The sequence below is a fragment of the Geotrypetes seraphini genome, chromosome 3 (genome assembly GCF_902459505.1).
Source record: "Geotrypetes seraphini chromosome 3, aGeoSer1.1, whole genome shotgun sequence".
Classification (NCBI taxonomy): domain Eukaryota; kingdom Metazoa; phylum Chordata; class Amphibia; order Gymnophiona; family Dermophiidae; genus Geotrypetes; species Geotrypetes seraphini.
Window position 1 is genome coordinate 293,395,867 of NC_047086.1, and position 24,568 is coordinate 293,420,434.

General features: G+C 45.4%; 1 protein-coding gene across 1 annotated transcript in view; it reads right to left on the minus strand.

Moving 5' to 3' along the window:
• Window positions 1-532: 532 nt before the first annotated feature.
• Window positions 533-24,568, minus strand: part of LOC117357416 (sulfotransferase 6B1-like) — an 81,782-nt gene continuing 57,746 nt past the window's right edge. Inside the window, exons 5-7 of the mRNA XM_033937957.1 lie at window positions 21,485-21,588; window positions 19,528-19,684; window positions 533-962 (exon numbers count right to left, since the gene is read on the minus strand). Of these exons, the coding sequence (XP_033793848.1) occupies window positions 832-962; window positions 19,528-19,684; window positions 21,485-21,588 (392 nt within the window). The 3' untranslated portion in view covers window positions 533-831. The remainder of the gene's footprint in view (window positions 963-19,527; window positions 19,685-21,484; window positions 21,589-24,568) is intronic.

The window sequence follows — 24,568 nt, forward strand, 5'->3', positions numbered from 1 at the left end:
TTTATGGATAGTCATCATATGGCATTTCACCTCTGCTTGTGAAGATTTTGAAAATGCTCTCTGTCCTCTTGGTTTGAGACTTTAGATTATTCAACTTATCATACTGTTTACTGACAGCACGTTTGCACTTGCACCTGCACTTTGTGGTATGAAGTTGGATTTGAACTCTAATCTGTTTGGGATGTTGGTCTTTTGACTTTTTCCTTTCTGGATGGCCCACAATCAGCTTGCTTGCTTTATTCCTCGTGGACATTGTTCCAGGAAGACTTTGGACTCTCAAGCTAAGTGATTTATGAACTTTTGAACACAGCTACATTTATATATCATTGTATGATCTTTTGTGTGGCTTTTTCCAGCTTGGTTTGATAGTGCCTGTTATATGTTGTTATATTTTGTCTGGTTGCTTGGTTTGTTTGCAGTGTTTGTATGGTGTTTTATGTATGTTATTCCATGAAAAATTTTGTGATACTTTTGCAAATTTTAAATTAATAAATATGTATAATATTTCTAACTTTGTAATTTGAGTACATTGCTCTGATATTATAATATTTTTCTGTGGTATATACCCTTTAGGGATTTTTTTTTTCTTATCTTTGAGATTTACTTTTGAATCCCGTTGTTCATTGGTTGTAGCTCTCTGTTTTATTCTTTGTTTAACACAACTTAAGTCATGCCATGTTACAGACAATCTTCCAGTTTAACCAGACTTGTCTGTGTAAATGTGTTACCGATTGAATTTAGGACATGTTATTTCATTTCATTTTCCTTATATAAGTCATGCTACAGAGAATGTGTCATGTGGAAGTAGCTTTGGAGAGAACATTGGCACATTTACGCCTCACAGTGAACATTGTATTTCAACTTTGCTTCCAGTTTGGATTCTCCTAAGTATGCTTCATATTTTGCCTCAATTTCCTGACTCTGAGCTGGAGAGAAATAGTTTTTCCAGTCTCCAACATCACCTTCGAGGAGAAAGTAAAAAAGTGTAAGAAAAGCAAGACAGTAAACATGTTTACAGTAAACCATTTGTTAATTCCATGTTCATTAGTTTATTCTGTTGTGTGTTTGTGAGGAAGTATATATGAGGTTACTGGTTCCTTTTGTAACACTCCCTCACAGAGCTATGGAAAAATTTTTTATTGGCTTTACAAATCTTTGTTCATTCTCTGTATCGGATATATTGTTCACAACAGTTATTATTGGTTTTACATATCAAAATTTAAAGTTACCATAAATATCCTACCTGAATCTAGGGTCTGTACTCTTATAACCCCAAACCCTCTAAGTTAGGGTGCCCAAAAGGTCGATCAAGATCGACGAGTTGATCGCATGGGCAACGCAAGTTGATTGCGGAGCCATCCCGGGCTCCGCAATAAGACTCGCGTTGCCTTTGCGTTATCCCTGCTTTCCCAATGCCACAAAAGCCAGGTGCGTGCAGCCACTATACAAGGGCAGGGTCCACAAGCCTTCTCTCCTGACGTTCCCACCCCCCAAGCCATTTCTCCCTGCTTCCCCAACACCGCAAAAGCCAGGCGCATGCAGCTACTGCACAAACGCCAGGCCCACAAGCCTTCCCCCCAACGTCAATTCTGACATCAGAAAGGAAGTTCCGGGCCAGCCAATCGCTGCCTGGCTGGCCCGGAACTTCCTCTCAGACGTTAGAATTGAAATCGGGGGGGGGGAGAGGGGGGGGAAGGCTTGTGGGCCCGGCACTTGTGCAGTGGCTGCATGCGCCTGGCTTTTGCGATGTTGGGGAAGCAGGGAGAAATGGGCTTAGGGGGTGGGAACGTCAGGAGAGAAGGTTTGTGGACCCTGCCCTTGTATAGTGGCTGCATGGGCCTGGCTTTTGCGGCATCGGGGAAGCAGGGAGAAATCGACGGTGGTGGCTTGGGGGGGGCAGGGAGAGAAAGAAGCACAGACAGAAATAAAGAAGGGGGGCAGGGGAGAGAAAGAAAAAAAGAAAGAGAGGGGAGGGGAGGGGGCAGGGAGAGAAGAAGAAAAAGTTGGACTCATGGAGGGAAAAAGAGAAATGTTGGTTAGGGAATGGAATGAGGTCTAGAGGAGAGGAAGCATGCAAGAGGCAGAAAGAAGAAAAGAAATGTTGTTTGGGGAATATAATGAGGTCTAGAGGAGAAGAAGCATGCAGGAAGCAGAAAGAAAGGAAGAAATATTAGATGCACAGTCAGAAGGAAGTGCAACCAAAGACTCATGAAATCAGCAGATAACAAAGGTAGGAAAAATGAGTTTATGTTCAATTTAGTGAAAAAAATGTGTCCATTTTGAGAATTTATATCTGCTGTCTATATTATGCACCATGGCCCCCTTTTACTAAACAGCAATAGCGGATTTTAGCGCAGGGCGCCTATGAGCGTCAGGAGCAGCGCGGGGCATTCAGCACAGTTCCCTGCACTAAAAACCACTATCACGGTTTAGTAAAAGGGGAGGGGGTATATTTGTCTATTTTTGTATAGTTGTTACTGAGGTGACATTGAATATTTTAAAGTCATCTGCCTTGACCACTTTGAAAAAAAAACCCCGAATATAAATTATAATTAACATTTTCTCTGTGTACAGAGTGCTTTGTGTTTTTTTTTTTTATTTTATTGTTGGTAGATCATTTTGACTTGGTAATTTTAAAAGTAGCTCGCAAGCCAAAAAAGTGTGGGTACCCCTGCTCTAAGGAAAAATTATGTTATTACCTATTAATTTTCTTTCCTTTAGTCACAGCAGATGAATCCAGAGACTAGTGGGATTATGCCCATCAACCAGCAGGTGGCGACAGAGAGAACCAAGTTGTCCTCAGCCTTATTGGATGCACAACTTCCTAGGCTCTCAGTATAGGTCTTCTCAGAGCAGCCGAAATAAAGCACATGACACATATGAAAATTCCTTTCCCCCACATGTGCTATATGAATGACTGATAGTTAACCAAACCCGAGAATGCTCCTCTAGCATAAAAAAACACACCCAAACCACGGTCAAGAGCGACAACCACTGAACAGGGTGGGGCTCTGGATTCATCTGCTGTGACTAAAGGAAAGAAAATTAACAGAGAATTCCTTCCTTGACATCAACAGCAGACGAATCCAGAGACTATTTCCCTCTCTACGTTAGGACTGCTTTGCTACATCCCACTAGTTTGTTACATTCCACTATATACCTCTCTACCAGTCCCAATGTTTTGACGGACACATTATAAGTAGCCCCACACCCAGACTACCACTGTGGATACCTAGAGAACAACCACATTTGGATTGTGAAAAATTGCAGGTGGACCTTAGGAAACTGGAAGACTGGGCGTCCAAATGGCAGATGACATTTTAATGTGGACAAATGCAAAGTGATGCACATTGGGAAGAATAACCTGAATCATAGTTACTGGATGCTAGGGTCCACCTTGGGGGTTAGCGCCCAAGAAAAGGATCTGGGTATCATTGTAGACAATACAATGAAACCTTCCACCCAATGTGTGGCGGTGGCCAAAAAAGCAAACAGGATGCTGGGAATTATTAAAAAGGGATGGTTAACAAGACTAAGAATGCCATAATGCCCCTGTATCGCTCCATGGTGCAACCTCATCTCAAGAAAGATTGTCTTTCTTCATAAAAGAGAAGGAGACCAGAATTGAATGCAATACTCCAGATGAGTTCCATCCCCTTTACCATCTTGGTCACTCTTCTTTGAACTTTTTCTAGTGCCACTATAACGGTTAGGGCTCTTCAGCTTGGAAAAGAGATGGCTGAGGGGAGATAGGATTTTGTAGGCTTCAGTCATGAGTGGAAAAGAACGGGTACAAGACTAGGGGACACACGATGAAGTTACCAAATTAACCAATAGGAGGAAATTTTTTTCACTCAGAGAATACTTAAGCTCTGGAACGCGTTGCCAGAGGATGTGGTAAGAGCGGATAGCGTAGCTGGTTTTAAGAAAGGTTTGGATAAGTTCCTGGAGGAAAAAGTCCATAGTCTATTATTGAGAAAAGACATGGGGGAAGCCACTGCTTGCCCTGTATTGGTAGCATGGAATATTGCTACACCTTGGGTTTTGGCCAGGTTCTAGTGACCTGGATTGTCCATCATGAGAATGGGCTCCTGGGCTTGATGGACCATTGATCAGACTCAGTAAGACTATTCTTATGTTCCTATTGTGAAATCCTCCACTTCCAATTCATGCTCTACAGCATACATCCAAGGAGATATGAACTCACCAAGTGTATGTATTCCACAATTAGACAGAGGCTTACCCTCAGAACACCTGTGAGCAGGAGCAATCAGTGCCTGAGAGCAATATGCTGCAAAAACCACAGCTGCAGTGGCCCCTCACGAACAGAATGACTTTAGAGCCTCAGACCATTATGACTCCAATGTTGCAAAGAAAAAGCTCCTGCTGAATGAATCTGCTATATCATGCAATGCTCCTAGCCCATGGCAAAGCCCAGACATTTCAAGAAAAAGCACCACAGTATCACAGACCCCCTCCCCTATGCAAGATTGCAGGGCCTTGAGCCTGTAAACACAAAGCGATGGCTCACCACCTAAAGAAGAGCCCTTTCAAAGACAACCAAACCCTCAAAAGAGGCAAACCGTTGACTTACTTAGAGAAGAAATCCTCCCCAAAGAGAGGAAATTACTCAAACACCTACACACAGAGTGCTACAAGAGAGGCAAGGTCAAATCCAGCTTCCATTCTGTACCAGCTAAGTCCTCCCGAAGGTTGATGAGCTAGATCCAGAACCTCATCAACTGAAATATGAATACCTGAAACTACTGAATAGAAACAAAGTCAGCTCCAGGTAGAGATGTATGGACCAGATAGTCCCGTGGTCTCAAACTCGCAGCCGCCAGGTACTATTTTGAGGCCCTCGGTATGTTTATCATAATCACAAATGTAAAATAAAACAGATTCTTAATCATATGTCTCTTTAATATAAATGACAATATTATTATTAAGACTTAGCCAAAAGGAAAGATTTATAAACTATAAAGAGTTTTACCTTATGCAAAATTGTCATTTCTTTAATAAGACATTAGCTATTTTTTCTGAGGACCTTCAAGTACCTAAAAATCCAAAATGTGGCCCTGCAAAGGGTTTGAGTTTGAGACCACTGAGCTAGACCTATCCAATAAGAGAGGGTAGAATGTAGCCCACCTATATCCTTATATATTGCTTCTCTTTGCAGTGTTCACAGCATAAAATACAACAACCAAGTAACCCCGCCAAACAGGGGAGTCCAGCATGTGAAACTAACTAGACTTACCAAGAGGAACTGTAATGATCGCCATCACCAAAGTACGGGCTATATAAAACAGGCAAATAGCAACTGGCATGCTGGTACCAAAGGGAACAGACCTAAGCTCTAAAGGAAATGAGGAGAGAAGGCGGTAAGGAGACTGTGCCCCCAAAGAACAGCCCAGCGATACAGAAAAGGAAGAGATAAAGATGAGTTCACCAGTGAGATCTGGATAGAATAAACGCAGGCCAACTGCTATAGAAAGAAATAGAAAGCACAAAAAAACTCATCCGAATTCCTATCTGTGGCTGGAAGAACCAATTCAGGCCAGGCTCATTCTTCTTACAATAGCTCCACTGATGATAGCCCATGTGACAGCAACTTTGGTGGCTTCTTCTGGATAATAAAGAGAATTCAGCTGTATCCCAACCCCGACGCTAGGCCACCCGAGCGTCCACACACCAAATGAGACATCAGGTAACTCCCCTGGCCACCCTAGGTTGGGTCAATAATATCCAATGCAATGTAGGAACATTAAACCAGGGAATGGCCACTAGAGAACCTGGGAAAGCCAGGCAACGACCTGGAGAAGACTAGCATGGCAAGAACAAGAAATCCAAAATACCTAGTCTATCTGCGACTGCTGAATAACTGTTTCTCTGATGGAATGTCTGCAGCTCACAGGCCTGCACTTTCTTTTTCATAGAAAAACCCAAACCACCATAGCCCAAATGAAGGGAAGAAGGGAAGCTGTCACCTAAAACCAAGACCTAACCGAAGACAACCCCCCCCCAAGAGGGGAAACCTGCATGACTAACATGAAAGCTGCTGAAAGAACCTGGCGCTAACCAGAACCAAACCAAAACACTGACCTGTCAAAGAGAGAAGTGAAGAAAACTCAGAGCCTTCCCACTTGGTTCTCAGGACTCACAGAGAATTGTCCAAAGACAGAGGTAGACTCTGGGGCCTATATGTCTAATTAGGGGCTTTTGATGCCTTGATGTGATGTTGCACCAACTCTTTCAGCTTCTTTTCATCTGCAACAGTGGGCTTCTGGGTGTTCTTTCACCCTACCCTTTCATTACATAAGAATTGCCGCTGCTGGGTCAGACCAGTGGTCCATCGTGCCCAGCAGTCTGCTCATGTGGCGGCCCTCAGGTCAAAGACCAGAACCTTAACTAAGACTAGCCCTACCAGCAGGAACTTGTCTAACTTTGTCTTGAATCCCTGGAGGGTGTTTTCCCCTATGACAGACTCCGGAAAAGCACTCCAGTTTTCTACCACTCTCTGGGTGAAGAAGAACTTCCTTATGTTCGTACAGAATCTATCCCCTTTCAATTTTAGAGAGTGCCCTCTTGTTCTCCCTACCTTGGAGAGGGTGAACAACCTTGAATGTTTCGATCATGTCCCCTCTCAATCTCCTCTGTTCGAGGGAGAAGAAGCCCAGTTTCTCTAATCTTTCGCTGTATGGCAATTGCTCCAGCCCCTTAACCATCTTAGTCGCTCTTCTCTGGACCCTTTCGAGTAGTATCGTGTCCTTCTTCATGTATGGTGACCAGTGCTGGATGCAATATTCCAGGTGAGGGCAAACCATGGCCCGGTACAGAAGAATGATAACCTTCTCTGATCTGTTCGTGATCCCCTTCTCTATCATTCCTAGCATTCTGTTCGTTCTTTTCGCTGCCGCTGCACATTGAGTGGACAGCTTCATTAACTTGTTAATCAGAACTCCCTGGGAGGTGTTTCCAAGTACCGCCTTGGATATCCTATATTCATGCATGAGATTTTTGTTACAGATATGCATCACTTTACACTTATCCATGTTGAACCTCATCTGCCATGTCGATGCCCATTCCTCGAACCTGATTATGTCACATTGCAGATCTTCACAATCCCCCTGTGTCTTCACTACTCTGAATAACTTTATATCGTTGGCAAATTTAATCACCTCACTTGTCGTACCTATGTCCAGATCATTTATAAAGATGTTGAAGAGCACTGGTCCAAGCACTGAGCCCTGCGGCACCCCACTGGTGACACTCTTCCAGTCCGAGTATTGTCCATTTACCCCCACTCTCTGTTTCCTATGCTCCAGCCAGTTTTTAATCCATACGAGTATTTCACCCTCAATTCCATGGCTCACAATTTTCCGAAGTAGTTGTTCATTACAGACTTTGTTACCTCCTAAGGACGGCCTAAAATATATCATGTAGTCCTGGAATCCTGAAGAAGAAGACAGCTACCTGCAAATGACCCGCACCCCCTCAACAGAGTGTAAGAGAAGAAAGGTGAGAGTAGCCACCCAGGCGATTATGGCTAGCGACGTTAAATGCTAACGTGCCTAGCTTAACATCCAATCTAAGTGTGTGCAGCTGCAGAAGCCTGGTACCATGCGTGCTCGGGGCAACAACATCATGCTGCAAGCAAACCCCAAGCCTGCGACTTGGTCAATGACTCTCAAAGCCAGGAAGCCTACAGCCTGGTGCCGTCCGGAAAACATGGACGCAGAATTAATTGAAGACATAGAGAATATAACTCTACGGGGTGACACTGTGCTGCTAGGGGACTTCAACATGCCTGACGCAGACTGGAACACATTTTCAGCAGCAACCAGCAGCAGCAGGAGGCTTCTGAACTCCGTAAAAGGAGTACATCTCAGACAGATGGTAACGGAGCCCACTAGGGCCCAGACGATCCTAGACCTGGTACTCACAAACGGGGAAAGCATCTCAGAGGTCTCGGTAGGAGATACGCTAGCCTCCAGCGACCATAACATGGTATGGTTCAACATTGGGAAAGGATCCCCTAAATCAATTACAAAAACAAAGGTGCTCAACTTTCGGGGCGTCGACTTCGCACGTATGGGAGATCACGTTCATCAGACGCTACAGGACCAAGCAGAGACCGGCAATGTGGAAACTATGTGGTCGTACCTGAAATCATCCATACACGAAGCAACTAATCGCTACATAAAATCAGTAGATAAACGGCAAAGAAACAACAAACCCCAATGGTTCACTGAAGAGATCTCACTCCTCATTAAGGAGAAGAAAAAAGCATTTCTTTCCTACAAACGCACCCAGAGAAGAGAAACTAAAGTAGAATATAAGACCAGATCGGCAGCGGTCAAAACAGCAGTTAGGGAGGCCAAACGTCGAGTGGAAGAAACTCTGGCAAAAAACATTAAAAAAGGGGACAAATCCTTCTTTAGGTATATCAGCGATAGGAAAAGGAACACAGACGGTATAGTACGCCTTAGACAACCGGACGGAAACTACGCGGTGGCGGATTCAGAAAAAGCAGAACTACTAAATGAATATTTCTGCTCAGTCTTCACCTGCGAAGCACCGGGACACGGACCACAGTTGATGATAATACAAGACGTGGATGACCCGTTTCAGAACTTTGAGTTCACTCCTGGGGACGTCTACAACGAACTGGCAAGGCTAAAGGTAAACAAGGCCATGGGACCGGACAATTTACACCCAAGAGTGCTCAGAGAATTGAGAGATGTCCTGGCAGAACCGTTGGCGGTGCTCTTCAATCTCTCACTAAGTATGGGGAAAGTTCCGTTGGACTGGAAAACAGCCAACGTCGTTCCTCTACATAAAAAGGGTTGCAAGGCTGAGGCTGCGAACTATAGACCGGTAAGCCTCACCTCAATAGTGTGCAAACTCATGGAAACACTAATTAAGTATAAATTAGATACGATCCTGAACGAGGGAAATCTCCGGGATCCCAGCCAACATGGATTCACCAAGGGTAGGTCATGCCAGTCCAATCTAATAAGCTTCTTTGACTGGGTAACAAGAAGACTAGACTCAGGAGAGTCCTTGGACGTCGTGTACCTGGACTTCAGCAAAGCGTTTGACAGCGTCCCACACCGCAGGCTGCTGAACAAGATGAAATCTATGGGATTAGGAGAGACTCTAACTGCATGGGTTAAAGATTGGCTTAGTGGCAGACTTCAGAGGGTGGTGGTCAACGGTACCCTTTCTAAAATGTCAGAGGTGACCAGCGGAGTGCCACAGGGCTCGGTCCTGGGCCCACTCCTCTTCAACATATTCATTAGGGATCTGACTCAAGGGCTCCAAGGCAAGGTAACCTTATTCGCTGATGACGCCAAACTATGCAATGTAGTAAACGGCTATAATCTTCAGGATGCTATGGAGCAAGACCTGCGTACTTTAGAAAGTTGGTCCTTGATCTGGCAGCTGGGCTTCAATGCCAAGAAATGTAAGGTCATGCATCTCGGCAACGGAAATCCTTGCAGAACTTACACCCTGAATGGAGAAACTTTAGCCAGGACTACGGCAGAACGAGACTTAGGAGTAATCATCAGTGCTGACATGAAAGCATCCACTCAAGTGGAGAAGGCTTCATCTAAAGCACGGCAAATGATAGGCTGTATCAAGAGAAGCTTCGTCAACAGGAAACCTGAAGTCATGATGCCACTGTACAGAGCCATGGTGAGACCGCATCTGGAATACTGTGTTCAATTCTGGAGGCCACATTACCGTAAGGATGTGCTCAGAGTTGAATCGGTTCAGCGGATGGCCACCAGGATGGTCTCGGGGCTAAAGGGTCTCCCGTACGAAGAAAGACTGAGCAAATTGCAGCTCTACACTCTCGAGGAGCGTAGGGAGAGGGGAGACATGACTGAGTCATTTAAGTACATCACGGGACGGGTAGAGGTGGAAGATGATATCTTTCTTCTCAGGGGACCCTCGACCACAAGAGGACATCCGCTCAAGCTCAGGGGAGAGAAGTTCCGTGGAGACACCAGAAAATACTTCTTCACGGAGAGAGTGATTGAGCATTGGAACGAGCTTCCAGTGCAGGTGGTCAAGGCACGCAGCATCTCAGACTTCAAGAACAAATGGGATACCTATGTGGGATCCCTACGAGGTCATGCCAAGGGATAGGGTCACTAGGACTGAATGAGCGGGTCAGTAGAGTGACAGTATAATTACAATTATTCTTTAGGGGGTCAGTAGATTTAAGAGGGTGGGTAAATAGTGTGGGCAGACTTGATGGGCTATGGCCCTTATCTGCCGTCATCTTTCTATGTTTCTATGTCCTCCTCTCCTGTGAATTGCTCTTCTTAAAGAACAGTGGCCTAGCATGTCAGATGCCCCACCTAACACTAATTCTTCAACAGGCTACAGGTGAGCCCTGCCAGTCTAGAACGCACCCAACCCCAAACTGTAAAGAAAATAGCCTTAGAAGGGTAGTATGTGCACCAGACTAGGCCGCTAAAGAAAAGGCTGTGTCTGATGTGACCGATATCACTATAGATATACTTGATAGTAGAAGTAGCAGTAGCCTCTGCACAATCATACCAAACCTGACGCCAAGGCCTATCCTCTAAAATTTGCCCAGGGTCACAAGGGGCAGTGCGGGACCCGAACTCCCACCTCAGGGCACTGAGGCTATAACTACTACACCACCGAAGGTGATATACCTAAAGGAATACTAAGAGAACCTCCTCCCCATTAACGAAAGAAAGGGGGGAGTGTGGAGACCACAAGCAAACCCTTGACATTAGTGCAGCCTGCTCCAAAATCGCAGACACCTCTGTTTCCCATCAACACGGAGACTGCGGTAAACGCTGCCTAAAAGTCAGCCTTGGGGAGGAGCGGCACTGCAATCTGCGGCACTGCAGACATTGCTAGAAAGTAAGCGTGTTCCATTTACCAGCTCCTTGAACTGTCCTGCAAAGGAAATCCTCCCCTTGCCTAGCTGCCAAGAGAAACGTCAGGGCCAGGAACCAATGCACCCTGCCCACGAAACACACTCAAAGATAACCGGCACCAAACACATCCTGCTGACTGTTGGCTCCCTAGGACACTCACCCCCCCCCCCGACACTACTGTTTAACGGGAGGCACAGCTGGGGTTAACCAATCACACCCCCAAACTAACCTGTGCCCGTTTAGCCTAGGCCGGAAATATGCTTGTCTACTGGAGCCAACCACCAATCAAATGTGCGCTCCACAGCCGTTGCCCATTCAAAATCGCCGCAATTGACTGAGGCGAAATCGGCCTTCTCCCCCTACCCGGGAGAGTGACAAATCTCCTTAGGCCAAATGCTCCACCAAGCCTATGTCAGCTTCAGCGGTGGGGAACAACAACTCCTACGCAGATCCCCAATAAAAAGAAAGTGCAGGAAATCAATACTCACCCACCAGCTCAGACAGGATGGCCAACTGAAGGAGCCCAAAACTTGTCTCCGGGACCAAGAGAGCCAAAGCTCCTAAAAGAGTAAACCGCTGTAGAAAGTCAGCACTCTCTTCAAGTGTGCCTCTTTTTTTTCTGGAAAGGAGAGCAAACATCAGGCAAACTGGTAGCTTTGGGTAGGGACCTGCGTTGAGCAGGTGTACCCCCAGGAGGGTGAGGTAGGGAGCCGGGGGGGGGGGGAGGGGGCAGGTATAACCTCCAAAGCTGGCAGTATTCTGCCAGACACCTCTCCCCTGCAAATATCCAAGCCTGGACTGACATCCAGAAGCAGAAGCCAGGAGCTGTGATGAACACATCCATCAGCTTGCTAGAGACAGCGTATACTGAGTGACCAGGAGGCTGTGCATCCAATAAGGCTGAGGACAACTCAGTTCTCTCTATTTCCACCTGTTGGTTGATGGACGTAATCCCACTAATCTCTGGATTCATCTGCTGTTGATGACAAGGAAGTTATAGTACTGACCCAAAATAACTGAAACCTTCTCTTCATGAGCTGCTTTTGTACATATTTAAAAGGTAATTTCAAACTTCCTTTAACTGTGTGACTTTTTCCCACTTTTCTTATTCTTTAATGATTTGGAAAGACTTAAGTTTAATATTTAGGGGAGAATTCAATGAATGTTAAGAAGCCCATTTTACTCATATACCTAAGGGGTTCTTAGCATTTAGCCTGCATTCAGTGGCACAGTAAGTGGGTGGGGGGGACAGGGTCCACCCCAGGTACGGTCTTCCTGGAGGCACCAGCAACCTCTTCCTCTCTGCCCCCATCCCACTCCTTTCCCAACTGTGCGAATGCCCCTTTCCTGTACCCCGCGAAGTTGCTGCTCATGTCGGCTTCAGCGCTTTCTCCGGCATCACTTCCAGGAGGAAGTGACATCAGACAGAGCTCCAAAGCTGACGCGGGCAGCAACTTCATTCACTGCTCGTGCCAAAGTTAAAAAGTTACAGGGAAGGACATCACCACCCCAGGCACCGGTCACCCTTGCTACGCCACTGCCTGCATTAGTCAAGCTCAAGTAGCCAACTGCCAATATTCAACAGTACTTAATTGGGTATTGCTGCTGAATTTAAGCACTAATCAGCCATCGAGAAACCAGAGAGGATAAGGGTGTTACAGGAGCAAGTTCGGAAGGATCCAGCGGTTTTGTGGATAAGCCAATATACACTGCCAGTACACACAGAGCTAAGCGGGCATACAGGACTAAGTCACTATTCCCACTTAGCTTTGTGAGTGCTGTTACTGAATAACAGCCACTAGTACCTGCAAAACTTTTGGGTACTAGTCTGTAGCAATGTAAGTTCTCCCGTCTCCACACACACCCCCACCTCCCCAACAATACATGAGACTTCCACTGGTTGCAACTGTTATTTGTAAATGGCAGCTACCAGGAGCAAGAGCAAGTGAGCTTCGCTCCTGCCCCATTTACCCACTGAAGCACCACTGAAGTGAAGGTAGGTCTGGAGGTTCTTTCTGTAATGAGCAGGGGAAGAGTTCTACTGTAGGTGCATAAGTGCCTTAAGCAGGTCCTGAGGGAATAGTAGCTGGGATTCACATAAATCCCAGAAGTTTCCCACATAACTCTTCGCTGATCAGACACAGATTTTCAATGCCGATGCCCGAACATGGCCTGGAACTGTATATTCAGCCTAATCCTACCTGAAGTGGTCAGCATTTAAAAGAACCCTAACCACCACTGGCTGAAAACTGATAGATTTAACCATCTTTTCATCCAAATTGAATTGTGAGAAGACTAAAGCTGTAAGACAACCAAGGGTGTTCAATTGGGCCCATCCATAAAACTTATGTAGGATCGGATAAATTTGCATTCAAATGCTTATCAAAGATTCTGGGGTGGAGGTAGATAATTTATTGTTTCTAAAAGCCCAGTGAAATCTATAGTGAAAAGTTATTTTTATACCTTAAAAATACTCATAGCTATCCACAAGTATTTTAGCTGAGTACTTTCAGATTGTTGGTCGAGCTAGATTATTGTAACTAAATTAGACAGCCTGCAGTATTTTGCACCGTTTGTAATTGTTTAATCAGATTTTTAAAAAATAACCCACCTAAATGATCTCAGCTCATACCCTGTTTCCCCGAATATATGACACTGTCTTATATTTTTAAAAACTCCAAAATATGCACAAGGTCTTATTTTCAGGGGGATGTCTTATTTTTCCATGAAGAAGAATACAGTACACATTTATTGCTGAAAAAAAGACATTTATTACCTGTATATGGTACAGGTCATCACAAACCAGAAAAGCTGTATCACAAACCAGAAAAACATTTAAGGCCCTGATTCTCCAAAAGTGCGTCCCGATTTTAGGCAGCTGTAGATGTCCTACAGCTGTCTAATCAGCCAATCGGGATGCACGTTTTTTTAAAAAAAATGCTCCCCAGGCAGGCTGCCCGGGAGAGGCGTCCTATACTAAACACCGATTCTGTAACCGGCGTCTTTAGAGAATCGGGTTAAATTAGACGCGGCCGCTATACTTATGGCAGCAAGGGATCTCCCTGCTGCAATATGTATAGCGGCCGCGGTTGTTGCGGCCGCCTGTCCCATCACCGACAGGAGAATGCCTAACTCCTCCTGTCGGAACCCCGGAACCCCCTCCCCCCCAAACTCGTAATCGCCGACAGGAGGATGCCCAACTCCTCCTGTCGGAACCCCGGAACCCCCTCCCCCCCAAACTCGTAATCGCCAACAGGAGGATGCCCAACTCCTCCTGCCGGAAAGCCCAACGACCCCCCGCCCCAACTAATCTCCCTCCCCCAACTAACCTTTCAATGTTGGTCAGCTGGACGGGTCTTGCTGCCGTCCAGCCGACGGGTCTGCCTCGTGGAAATGAGACGGCACGCCCCTTCCCGGCCCAACCCCGCTAAATCTAAGGCCTGATTGGCCCAGGCTAGGCACCTTGGCCAATCAGGCCTTAGGATTAGTGGGGATGGGCGGACCCGCTATGCCTAAGGCCTGATTGGTCCAGGCTTCTACAGCCTGGGCCAATCAGGCCTTAGATTTAGCGGGGATGGGCCGGGAAGGGGCGTGCCGTCTCATTTCCACGAGGCAGACCCGTCGGCTGGACGGCAGCAAGACCCGTCCAGCTGACCAACATTGAAAGGTTAGTTGGGGGAGGGAGATTAGTTGGGGCGGGGGGTCGTTGGGCTTTCCGGCAGGAGGAGTTGGGCATCCTCCTGTCGGCGATTACGAGTTTGGGGGGGAGGGGGTTCTGACAGGAGGAGTTGGGCATCCTCCTGTTGGCGATTACGAGTTTGGGGGGGAGGGGGTTCCGGGGTTCCGACAGGAGGAGTTGGGCATCCTCCTGTCGGCGATTACGAGTTTGGGGGGGAGGGGGTTCCGGGGTTCCGACAGGAGGAGTTGGGCATCCTCCTGTCGGCGATTACGAGTTTGGGGGGGGAGGGGGCTCACGGTTCCGACAGGAGGAGTTAGGCATTCTCCTGTCGGTGATGGGACAGGCGGCCGCAACAACCGCGGCCGCTATACATATTGCAGCAGGGAGATCCCTTGCTGCCATAAGTATAGCGGCCGCGTCTAATTTAACCCGATTCTCTAAAGACGCCGGTTACAGAATCGGCGTTTAGTATAGGACGCCTCTCCCGGGCGGCCTGCCTGGGGAGCATTTTTTTTTTAAAAACGTGCATCCCGATTGGCTGATTAGACAGCTGTAGGACGTCTACAGCCGCCTAAAATCGGGACGCACTTTTGGAGAATCAGGGCCTCGGTGTACAGAGGCTGTTCCTGGGCTTGTTTTCCTGGACAGCGGAAGCAGGAAGTTGTGTGACCACGCATATGGTACTGTACCAGTACTCTGGATCGCCAAGACATGCTTGCCAAATAGTGCCTTATTTTCGGGGGGGGGGGCCTTATATTTCCCAGGTGGGGGAAAAAAAGGGGGGTGTCTTACTAAAGGAGGAGGTCCTATAATGGGGGAAACACGGTAGATAGAAGCAGCTGCTGACAAGTTCTCAGCCCAACCAACAAGTTGGGGAAGTCTCTATCAAGGTCTAAACTAAACTAAACTAAACCTTAGGTTTGTATACCGCGCCATCTCCATGGTCATAGAGCTCGGCACGGTTTAAAGGGATTGTAATGAGAAAGGAACTCCAGGGAAAGGGTTAGATGAAGATCGGAGGAAAGAAGACTATACACTTAGTCCAGCAAAGTTCCACTTTTTTGTTCCGTATATTTCCGATGGAACAAAAAAAAAAGTGGGAAATCACTGGACTAAGTGTATAATCTTCAGGGGAGACTGCCCCAACTTTGTTGGTTGAGCTGAGAACTTTTCAGCGGCCCTTCATAAGATGCAGTAACCCCTTTCTATATGCAATTGCACTGGCTTCCGGTAGAAGCCAGAGAGCAATTTAAGTTGTGCACCACTTAAATACAGAGGAGCAGTACCATATAGAATTTTAATTAATTTGATATCCCTTCATCAAGGTGATCGTTATAACACATGAAACCAGTTGTTATGCTTTCCGGCTATTAAAAGGAAAACATCCTTATTATATCAAGTTGTTTTATCTTGGAATTCTTTACCTAATGTATTGATTAATAACTACCAACTGTTTCGTAGATCACTTAAAAACTTTTCTTTCTCAAAAAATATGTATTTCAGAAGGACTGATGTAATTTGTTGTATTACAACATATTTACTTTCTTAGCTCCTAATGGTATTGTTTTAACCAGTCAAAATTTCCTTTATATTCCAATCAGATCCTTTAAGGTAGATGCGGAATATAAGCATGCAATAACATAACATAGCAAGCTATTTGATAACTCCCTGTTAGAATAGGACAGGCAGGGCCTTGTGATTGTTTGCCTGTTTATATGTTCTTAATATTACTGCTTGTGTGTCTGAGGTGTCGCTGCTTGTCTTTATTGCCCTATCAGTTTGGAGTTTCTTTCCATGGTTTCTTGATAAATATTTTACACTTATTTGATTTGCCCATTAGTAAATGTTTCCACTCTCTCTGAAACAATTTAAGAAGGCCGTAAAGAGCTAGCTTTTCCAACAGGCTTATGGAAATTGACAATGGCTGAAGTAGATAGGGATGGAAGGTGTTCTCTGCAATACATTTGTATTGCTTTGGTCTGGAATGTCTGGATTAGACAGCTGCACGGGAACGGGGACGACGGGAATCCCACGGGACCCGCGGGCATCCCGTGGGTTCCCCCTTCGGGTCACGGGGATCCCGTGGGGACGCCCCTGAGGGTCGCGGGAATCCCGTGGGGACGCCCCCTAGAGTCGCGGGGATCCCGTGGGGACGCCCCCTAAGGTCGCGGGGTTCCTGCGGGGCTGGATGTACTCAGTCGCGGCTCTTCTTCTCTCTACCTGCTCTGCTTGCAGCACAGAGCCGAACGGAAGTCTTCCCGACGTCAGCGCTGACGTCGGAGGGGAGGGCTTAAACAAAGCCCTTCCTCCCTCCGACGTCAGCGCTGACGTCGGGAAGACTTCCATTCGGCTCTGTACTGCAGGCAGGGCAGGTAAGGAGACGGAGAGTAGCCTCGCGGTTCGAGTGGCTACCAAGGGAGGGGGAGGTCCGCCCCGAATGCAGCACAGCCGGCCAGGTCCCCTTACTTTTGTAGCGCTTCCCCGATCGACCGACCGACTGACAACAGCCCCGGTCTGACAATCCTCCCTGCCCTGTAGCCGCGAATCTAAATTACCTTCTTACAGCAGCTGTAAGAAGGTAATTTAGATTCGCGATTAAGGGCAGGGAGGTTTGTTGGACCGGGGCTGTTGTCGGTCGGTCGGTCGGGGAAGCGCCACAAAAGTAAGGGGACCTGGTCGGCTGTGCTGCACCCGGGGCGGGAGAGAAGGAGGGGGAGAAGGACGCTGAAAGCACTGGAGAAGACAAAGGGGTGGAGAAGGACGCTGAAAGGCCATGGGGAAGACGGGCCGGAGTGGGGGTGAAGGACTCTGAAAGCACTTGTGGAAGACAGAGGAGGGAGAAGGACACTGAAAGCACATGGGGAAGACAAAGGGGTGGAGAAGGACGCTGAAAGGCCATGGGAAGGGCGGGGGGGGGGGGGGAGAAGGACGCTGAAAGGCCATGGGGAAGACAGAGAGGGAGAAGGATGCTGAAAGGACATGGGGAAGCAGAGGGGGGAGAAGGACACTGAAAGCACATGGGGAAGACAGAGGGGGGAGAAGAATGCTGACAGGACATGGGGAAGATGGGGGGGAGAAGGACGCTGAAAGGAAATGGGGAAGAGAGAGTAGGGAGAAGACGCTGGCAGGGAAGAAGACAGATGCCAGACTATGGGGGGAGCGGAGGGAAGAAGATGGGTGCCAGACCAATTTGGAAGGGGGAAGAAAGGGAGAGGCACAGTAACAGAGCAAATGGAAGATGCAGAAGGAAGAGAGACAGTGGATGGAAGGAATTGAATGAGAACATGAGGAAAGCAGAAACCAAGAAACAAAGGTAGGAAAAGAATTCTATTTCTTTTTTTTGCTTCAGGATAAAGTAGTATATTAGTTGTGTTGATAAAAATTTATAAACATTAGAGGCTCTGGTAGAAACCCGTTTACAAAGTATGTATTCTTCCCAATTAATATTTCCAAATTAATAAAGTCTTTTTACTTATTTGTAAATGGGTTTCTACCAGAGCCTTTAATTCAGTAGCATAATTAAATGAAATAACTATTTCTGAAGTTTATAGGGACGGGCGGGAATGGAGGGGATTCCTCACGGGGACTGGTGGGGACAGAGGGGATTCCTCACGGGGACTGGTGGGGACAGAGGGGATTCCTCACGGGGACTGGTGGGGACAGAGGGGATTCCTCACGGGGACTGGTGGGGACAGAGGGGATTCCTCACGGGGACGGACGGGGACGGGTGGGATTCCTCACGGGGACGGGTGGGATTCCTCACGGAGACGGGTGGGATTCCTCACGGGGACGGGTGGGATTCCTCACGGGGACGGGTGGGATTCCTCACGGGGACAGGTGGGATTTCTGTCCCCGCGCAACTCTCTAGTCTGGATACTGCTTTCCTATCAATTTTATTGGAATTCTTTTTCCTTCCTTCTATGTTATGTGCTTAGATTGTAACCTCTTTGACCCACATTGTGTTAGCAAAAAGGCAGTATAGTACAAGTGAGTGTTAGAAAGAACCATAAAAAAAGGGATCGAAAATACCGATCTGTCCATTTCTTTGTCTGGGAGCATAGAAACTCTCTAAAGTTTAATGGAATCGGATGAAACTTGGCATGTGGGAAAAACTAGTAGAAAGAAACTGTACTACCCCCACCTATCAAAAAATAACCACCAAATGCAAAAGTTCCAGTTCCTGTAACACAGAAGCCTACATACTGTGAAACAGAGCAGTTAGAAAATTCCTAAAGGGAAATCAGAGGGGAGCTTCACTAGAAGGAAGGCACATGGTGGGGACAAGCATGTGGTAGTCTGGAAGAGAGGCGTCTCTTTGGAGGGTCTGAAAGGGGTACTTCTACTGGGGAGGGGGTACAATCTGGTTGAAGCATGTTGGACCCATCCCAACCTTCTCTCATTAGAGGAGGTTCGCGAGAAGAAATTGAAGAAGAACGGACAGATCCTCTTATCTGGGCCCTGTTGAACATTCAACAGGACCTGCATAAATCTTGGCTGAATATAGGCTGGGACCTGCATAAGTGCTGCCAGCCAGCACATATCTAGGCATACAGGGATATTTAATGCTGGTGGCCAGACACGGCCCAGGATTGAATATCCAGGTCTAATTTAGCTGATGGTGAATACTTAAAAAAAAACAAAAACCCCACAAACCTCCCCCCAAAAAACCTGACCCACTACCGGTTGAATATTGGCTGGCTTTTGTTTAAATATTGGTCGATCTCGTGCAACCTTAAAAGTATGTACTCATGTTTTCAGTTAAGAAAATTTACCTCTGAATCTTCAGTTCTAAACTAGCAGTCACTTACTCTGTTACCAGAAAAGATGTTTGTAAAGAACCAATTTAGGGAATAAAGGAATAATCTTAATATCTCATTACAGAGAGAGTATGTAGGTATCAAAAACAGAATGTTGACATTTTACCTTTTCGGAAGAGGATCTGACCAAACCTGCCATGAGTCTCCTGAGAATTTGCTTTCATATTTTGAAAAGTGCTCTTGTCTGCAATCTCCTGGATCTGCTCCCGAGTCAGAGAGAACCCAAAGAACTCAGCTATCTGTTTCACTCCTGCCGCCAGGTTCTGGAAAGACAAAGGCCGTAGTTCAAATTGCTTGCAAAGGATATTTGCCTTTATGAGATACAATATCGCTCTTTTCTTTCTTGGTGTGATTGGAATCCAGGCCATTCTGGCATTAAATCATCATCTGAATGTACTTACACTTCCATTTTTAAAGTGACCCAGAAAACACACGCATACAAACAATTTGGATTGGTTATCAAGAAAAATAACAGCCTTCAAAATAAATATTTTTCTTTTTGTTTCAATGTATTATGTGTTTTTATGAGTTCTGCGGGGTTTTGGCCACATTTTCCTGTGTCCAGGCTGGTCATCTGATATGTCTATCAACAGGGCTCCTGCTCTATTGGGTTATTTGCCAGCAGTGTTTTATTTAAATACAAGGTGCATCTTTGAAAAACTTTGGCAGTAAGATAAGGTCATTGAGAGCTGGTACCTTGAGCTGCCTAACAAACTCTCGAATTTTACAACACCATCATCAGAAAAATTTCAATCTGTAACTTTTGTTTTGCAGATGGCAATGTTGAAAGCTTTACAGCATTTTTTTGAGTGGCTGTTTCCGAGGAAGAACCATTGTGAAATGGAGGGCCCTTTTTTCTCTTTTGAAAATGAGTGCCATAATTATTTCTAAGACTGTATTTTTAACATGATGGCTTCTAGAACTTTTACTGTAACATGTTCACATAAGAACATAAGAACTGCCGCTGCTGGGTCAGACCAGTGGTCCATTGTGCCCAGCAGTCCGCTCACGTGGCGGCCCTATGATCAAAGACCAGCGCCCTAACTGAAACTAGTTTCTGGTCAGTTAAATGGCTTGTTCGAGGTTAACCACTAACTTTCAGCAGCACTTAACTGGTTAATTACTGCTGAAAGTACTAGATTAGCACCAAACTGAAAACTGGCTATTTTGAGGGGTATTGCGGGGCACAGCTGGCACAGTGTTGATATTCAACACTTAACCCGTCAGGTTAACCGTATAAATAAGACTGCATAAAAGTCAATCCTATCTCTCATCTTTTACTAAGCCTCGGTAAAGGTTTCTTCTACAGCCCGGAGCACTAAATCCTCCGACACTTATAGAATTCCTACAATAGTAGAAGCAGCGTTGGAGCATTTAGTGCCCCGGGCAAGCTTAGTAAAAGCAGGCCTTTATGCGGTACCTATAGATAGTTAAATAATGAATATTGTACTTAAGTGGCTGTGTGTTAGCCTGCTCTGGAAATTCAATGCCGGTGCCTGGACATGGCCTGGCATTGAATTTCTGGGTTAAACGCCAGTGGCGGTCAGCAAAATGCTGTTTGTAGCCAGCAGAATCTCAAGCCCTGTATTGGACAAGTCTCCTCTATGATTTTACAAGACCAACACTAAATTCAGGTTCCTTTCCATATCTTATTGTCAACTTTTCTAACAATTCAAACAGCTGATCACTCCGTGCTGGTCACACAGCCCTGATCTATTAGCCTCTTTATACAGGAGCCATTTCATGCAATTTATCACTTTTAATGCCCTTCTCTGTACTTCTTCTAGTTCTCCTATATCTTTTGTGAGATGGGATGACCATAACTGCACAGAATACTCAAGTTAAATTGTGCCATGGATCTATACAAAGGTATTAAAATTTTCTTTGTTGCATTCCCCATCTCTTACTGAATAATTCCTAGCATTCTATTTGCTTTTTTTTTTTTTTTTTTGACTACCAAAATGCTTCTTGCTTAGTAATATTAATTCTTTTCGACTTGATGCTCATCAGAAAAGAAGTCAGGTAAATAAAATCAATGGCAAAATGACATTCTTATACCCCACCTTTTTCAAGTCTTCATAAGTAAGGATCAGAATATCCTCATCCATATGGTCAGTCACATGGTTATTCCAAGCAAGCATATAGTCAAAATAAGAGCCGTAGTGCACTGCAAATCAACAAGACAATTAATAAAAAAATATATGTGTAAGTAGTTTTAATGAAATAGGGACCTTACCACCAATAAGTTATGTTTGGTTTTCATCATTGTTTGGGGGTTTTTTTTGTTTTTTTTTATTGAAAAGCTTTTTATTTATAATTGCACAACCAGTACAAGATGAAATTTTAGGAGGTAAGCACTGCAACATCAGTACAAGAAAAAAAAAAGTCTGTAAACCAGCCAACAGTCACATAAATAAAAGGCACATTTGTTAGCCGCCATACCCCATCACACACAGTATACATTGAATATACTCCACCATCCTGTCCCCCTCAAACCCCTACATCTAATTCGTATAGAGCTAACAACCCCTACCAGCCTCCCAAAGTCCAAGTCTAAGGGCCAGATTCTCAAAACTTAAGGTTGCCTTTAACGTGGTCACTAAACTGGTTCCAGCCGGTTTAGCCTGAATGCATTTTAGTGGTGGATTATTAAAACGGCTTACTGTGGTCTTTAGCGCGCTTTCCATCAGTCTCCAACACTGCCATGCAAATGAGCTCTTAAATATTGAAACAAGCACTCCAGTGGATTCTTAAACATTGCCACATCATTCTCCAAGTGTGGTAACAAAAAAATCAGCAACTGGTCCGGGGGTGCCAGTCCAGCACTGTGAAAAGTGCATTTCATGGCATGTGTTTTGACTGTGGCTAATGAAACAAAATTTAAAAAAAAATTACATGATACATAAAATTACTCTTTTATTTTAGGGGGTGTGGTAAAAGCACACTTCTTGAGTGCATGTACGTATTATAGCCACATCTTATGAATTATAGTAGTTTTGTGGGAGAAAAGGCTTATTAAAAGCCGATGTTGCATGCTTCTTACAATCCAGCACTACACTCATTCGGGCACTTGTTTTTTCCCTTTAATGCTGTTTGTTGCAAAACCTTATCTACCACGGACCCCTGAGGAAGGTGTGTTGTCCGAAACACGGACCGTGTCGGGTCCCTCGGTTGGTAATAAGGTTGTATATACCATTAGAGTTTGAAATAAACAATGCCTGCATCTTGTACATAGTCTGCAGTTGTTTTTGGTTTTTGCTTTTCACTTGGATTTGCTGCAGTTTCTGTTGGATTTCTCTTTTGTTTGTGGCATCTCCTCTCCCAACACCCCACCCAACACCCCCTGGGCAGCGGGAGAGATGCCCATTCCCTCCCTCCCACCACCAAGGCACACACCCAAGACACTTCTTGGGCAATGGGAGATATGCCCACAAAGGTGGAAAGAAGTGCAAATGAGAGCCAGCCTGGTTAAAAGGTGAAGTGAAAGAGGCTATTAGAGCCAAAAGAACATCCTTCAAAGAATGGAAAAAGGATCCAAATGAAGAAAAAAAATAGAAGTAACAGGGATGCTGGCAAGTTAGGTGCAAAGCACTGATAAAGGCTAAAAAAACTGAATACAAGGGCTATTCAAAAAGTATCAGACCTTTATTCATAAAAATACTCGTATTCAGATACAATCTTATACTAATCTCCTTCATAATAGTGGCAGAACTGTTGGAAGAAGTATGTGGCAGCCCAAGGGGACTGTCGGAAGCAGCACTAGAACGCCTCTTTTGAGATTGCTCGCAACTGGTCCGTCGCATTCTGCATGATGTCTTCTCTTGACTGAAATCTGGTCCCTTTCAGGGTCTTACTAATAAATACAGGATTCATCACCAGTGATCACTGTGCTGAGGAAGTTGGGATCAATGTTCACAGTCTTCAGCATGTCTTGTGCGATCTCCAAACGGAGTTGCTTCTGCTCGATCGTTAGCAGCTTTGGCACGAACTTCGCTGAAATTCTCCTGAAGTCCAAATCCTCAGTCAAAATGAAATGAACAGATCCAACGCTGATGCTCGCCTCGTCTGCAAGTTCTCCAATTGCAATTCAACGATCCTGCATCACCAGGGTCCTCACTTGGGCAATGACGATCTCATTTCTGGATGGTGAGGGCCTACCAGAACGTGCTTCACTCTCCACTGATGTGTGCCCATCTCTGGTTGTACCATTCCTTTATCTGTGTGGTACCTATTGCTTCATCCCCAAAGGCCTGCTGAATCTTGCGGATCGTTTCCACTTGGGAATCGCCAAGCTTTACACAAAATTTAATGTAGTAGCGTTGTTCAACTTTTTCTGTCATTTTGTCAAAAATGAAAATCGGATGGCGCTCACTTACACTTCCTCATTCACCGATCTAAACTTTTCATTACTAGGCTGTGGCCAGATGCATCTGAATTGCCTTCTCTGTCACACGGATCTTGTTTTATCGTTATACTGCCATCTTGTGGTTGTAGAGATTAATTTGCATAGTTTCCAACAGAATTGTAACCTTTGCCCTGATACAGTTCATTCTTATGGACAGAAAGCTTTGCTTTAGAGGAGACTCTCCTAACTAGATTTATTAAAAGTGCAATACTGTGTTAGCAAATTCTGTTATTCAATATGTCCCACTGCATAAAATGAGACTTGTAGTAAAATAATATACATTAATGATGGCACTAAGAGGGGAATTCTATAAACGGCGCCTAGTCGATTTTCACATGCAACTTGATTTTTTTTTTAATTAGGTTAATTAGGTTTTAATGGTGTTTTCAATTAAAATGCTAATTTAAACTTTTTTTTTTTAAACAATAAGTTGCACACTGATATCCACACAGTGCCTGGTGATGCCTATACCAAGGCACCTAGTGGCATGGTTAGGGCAGCATGTTGGTATGATACGAGGTAGGCATCTGAGATAGGTGCTGGTATATTAAGCCAGGTTTTTCCTGGCCTAACATACCAACGCCTAACTCGATTTAGGCACAATTCTGTACCAACAGCGCCTATATTTGACCGATACGTGGCAGATGCTATTTTGCTAGGTGCCTGCTAATTATGCACCGTTTACAGAATCAGGCCCTAAGAAGGCAGTACACTTTTATAAATCTAGCCTCCTTTATTTTCA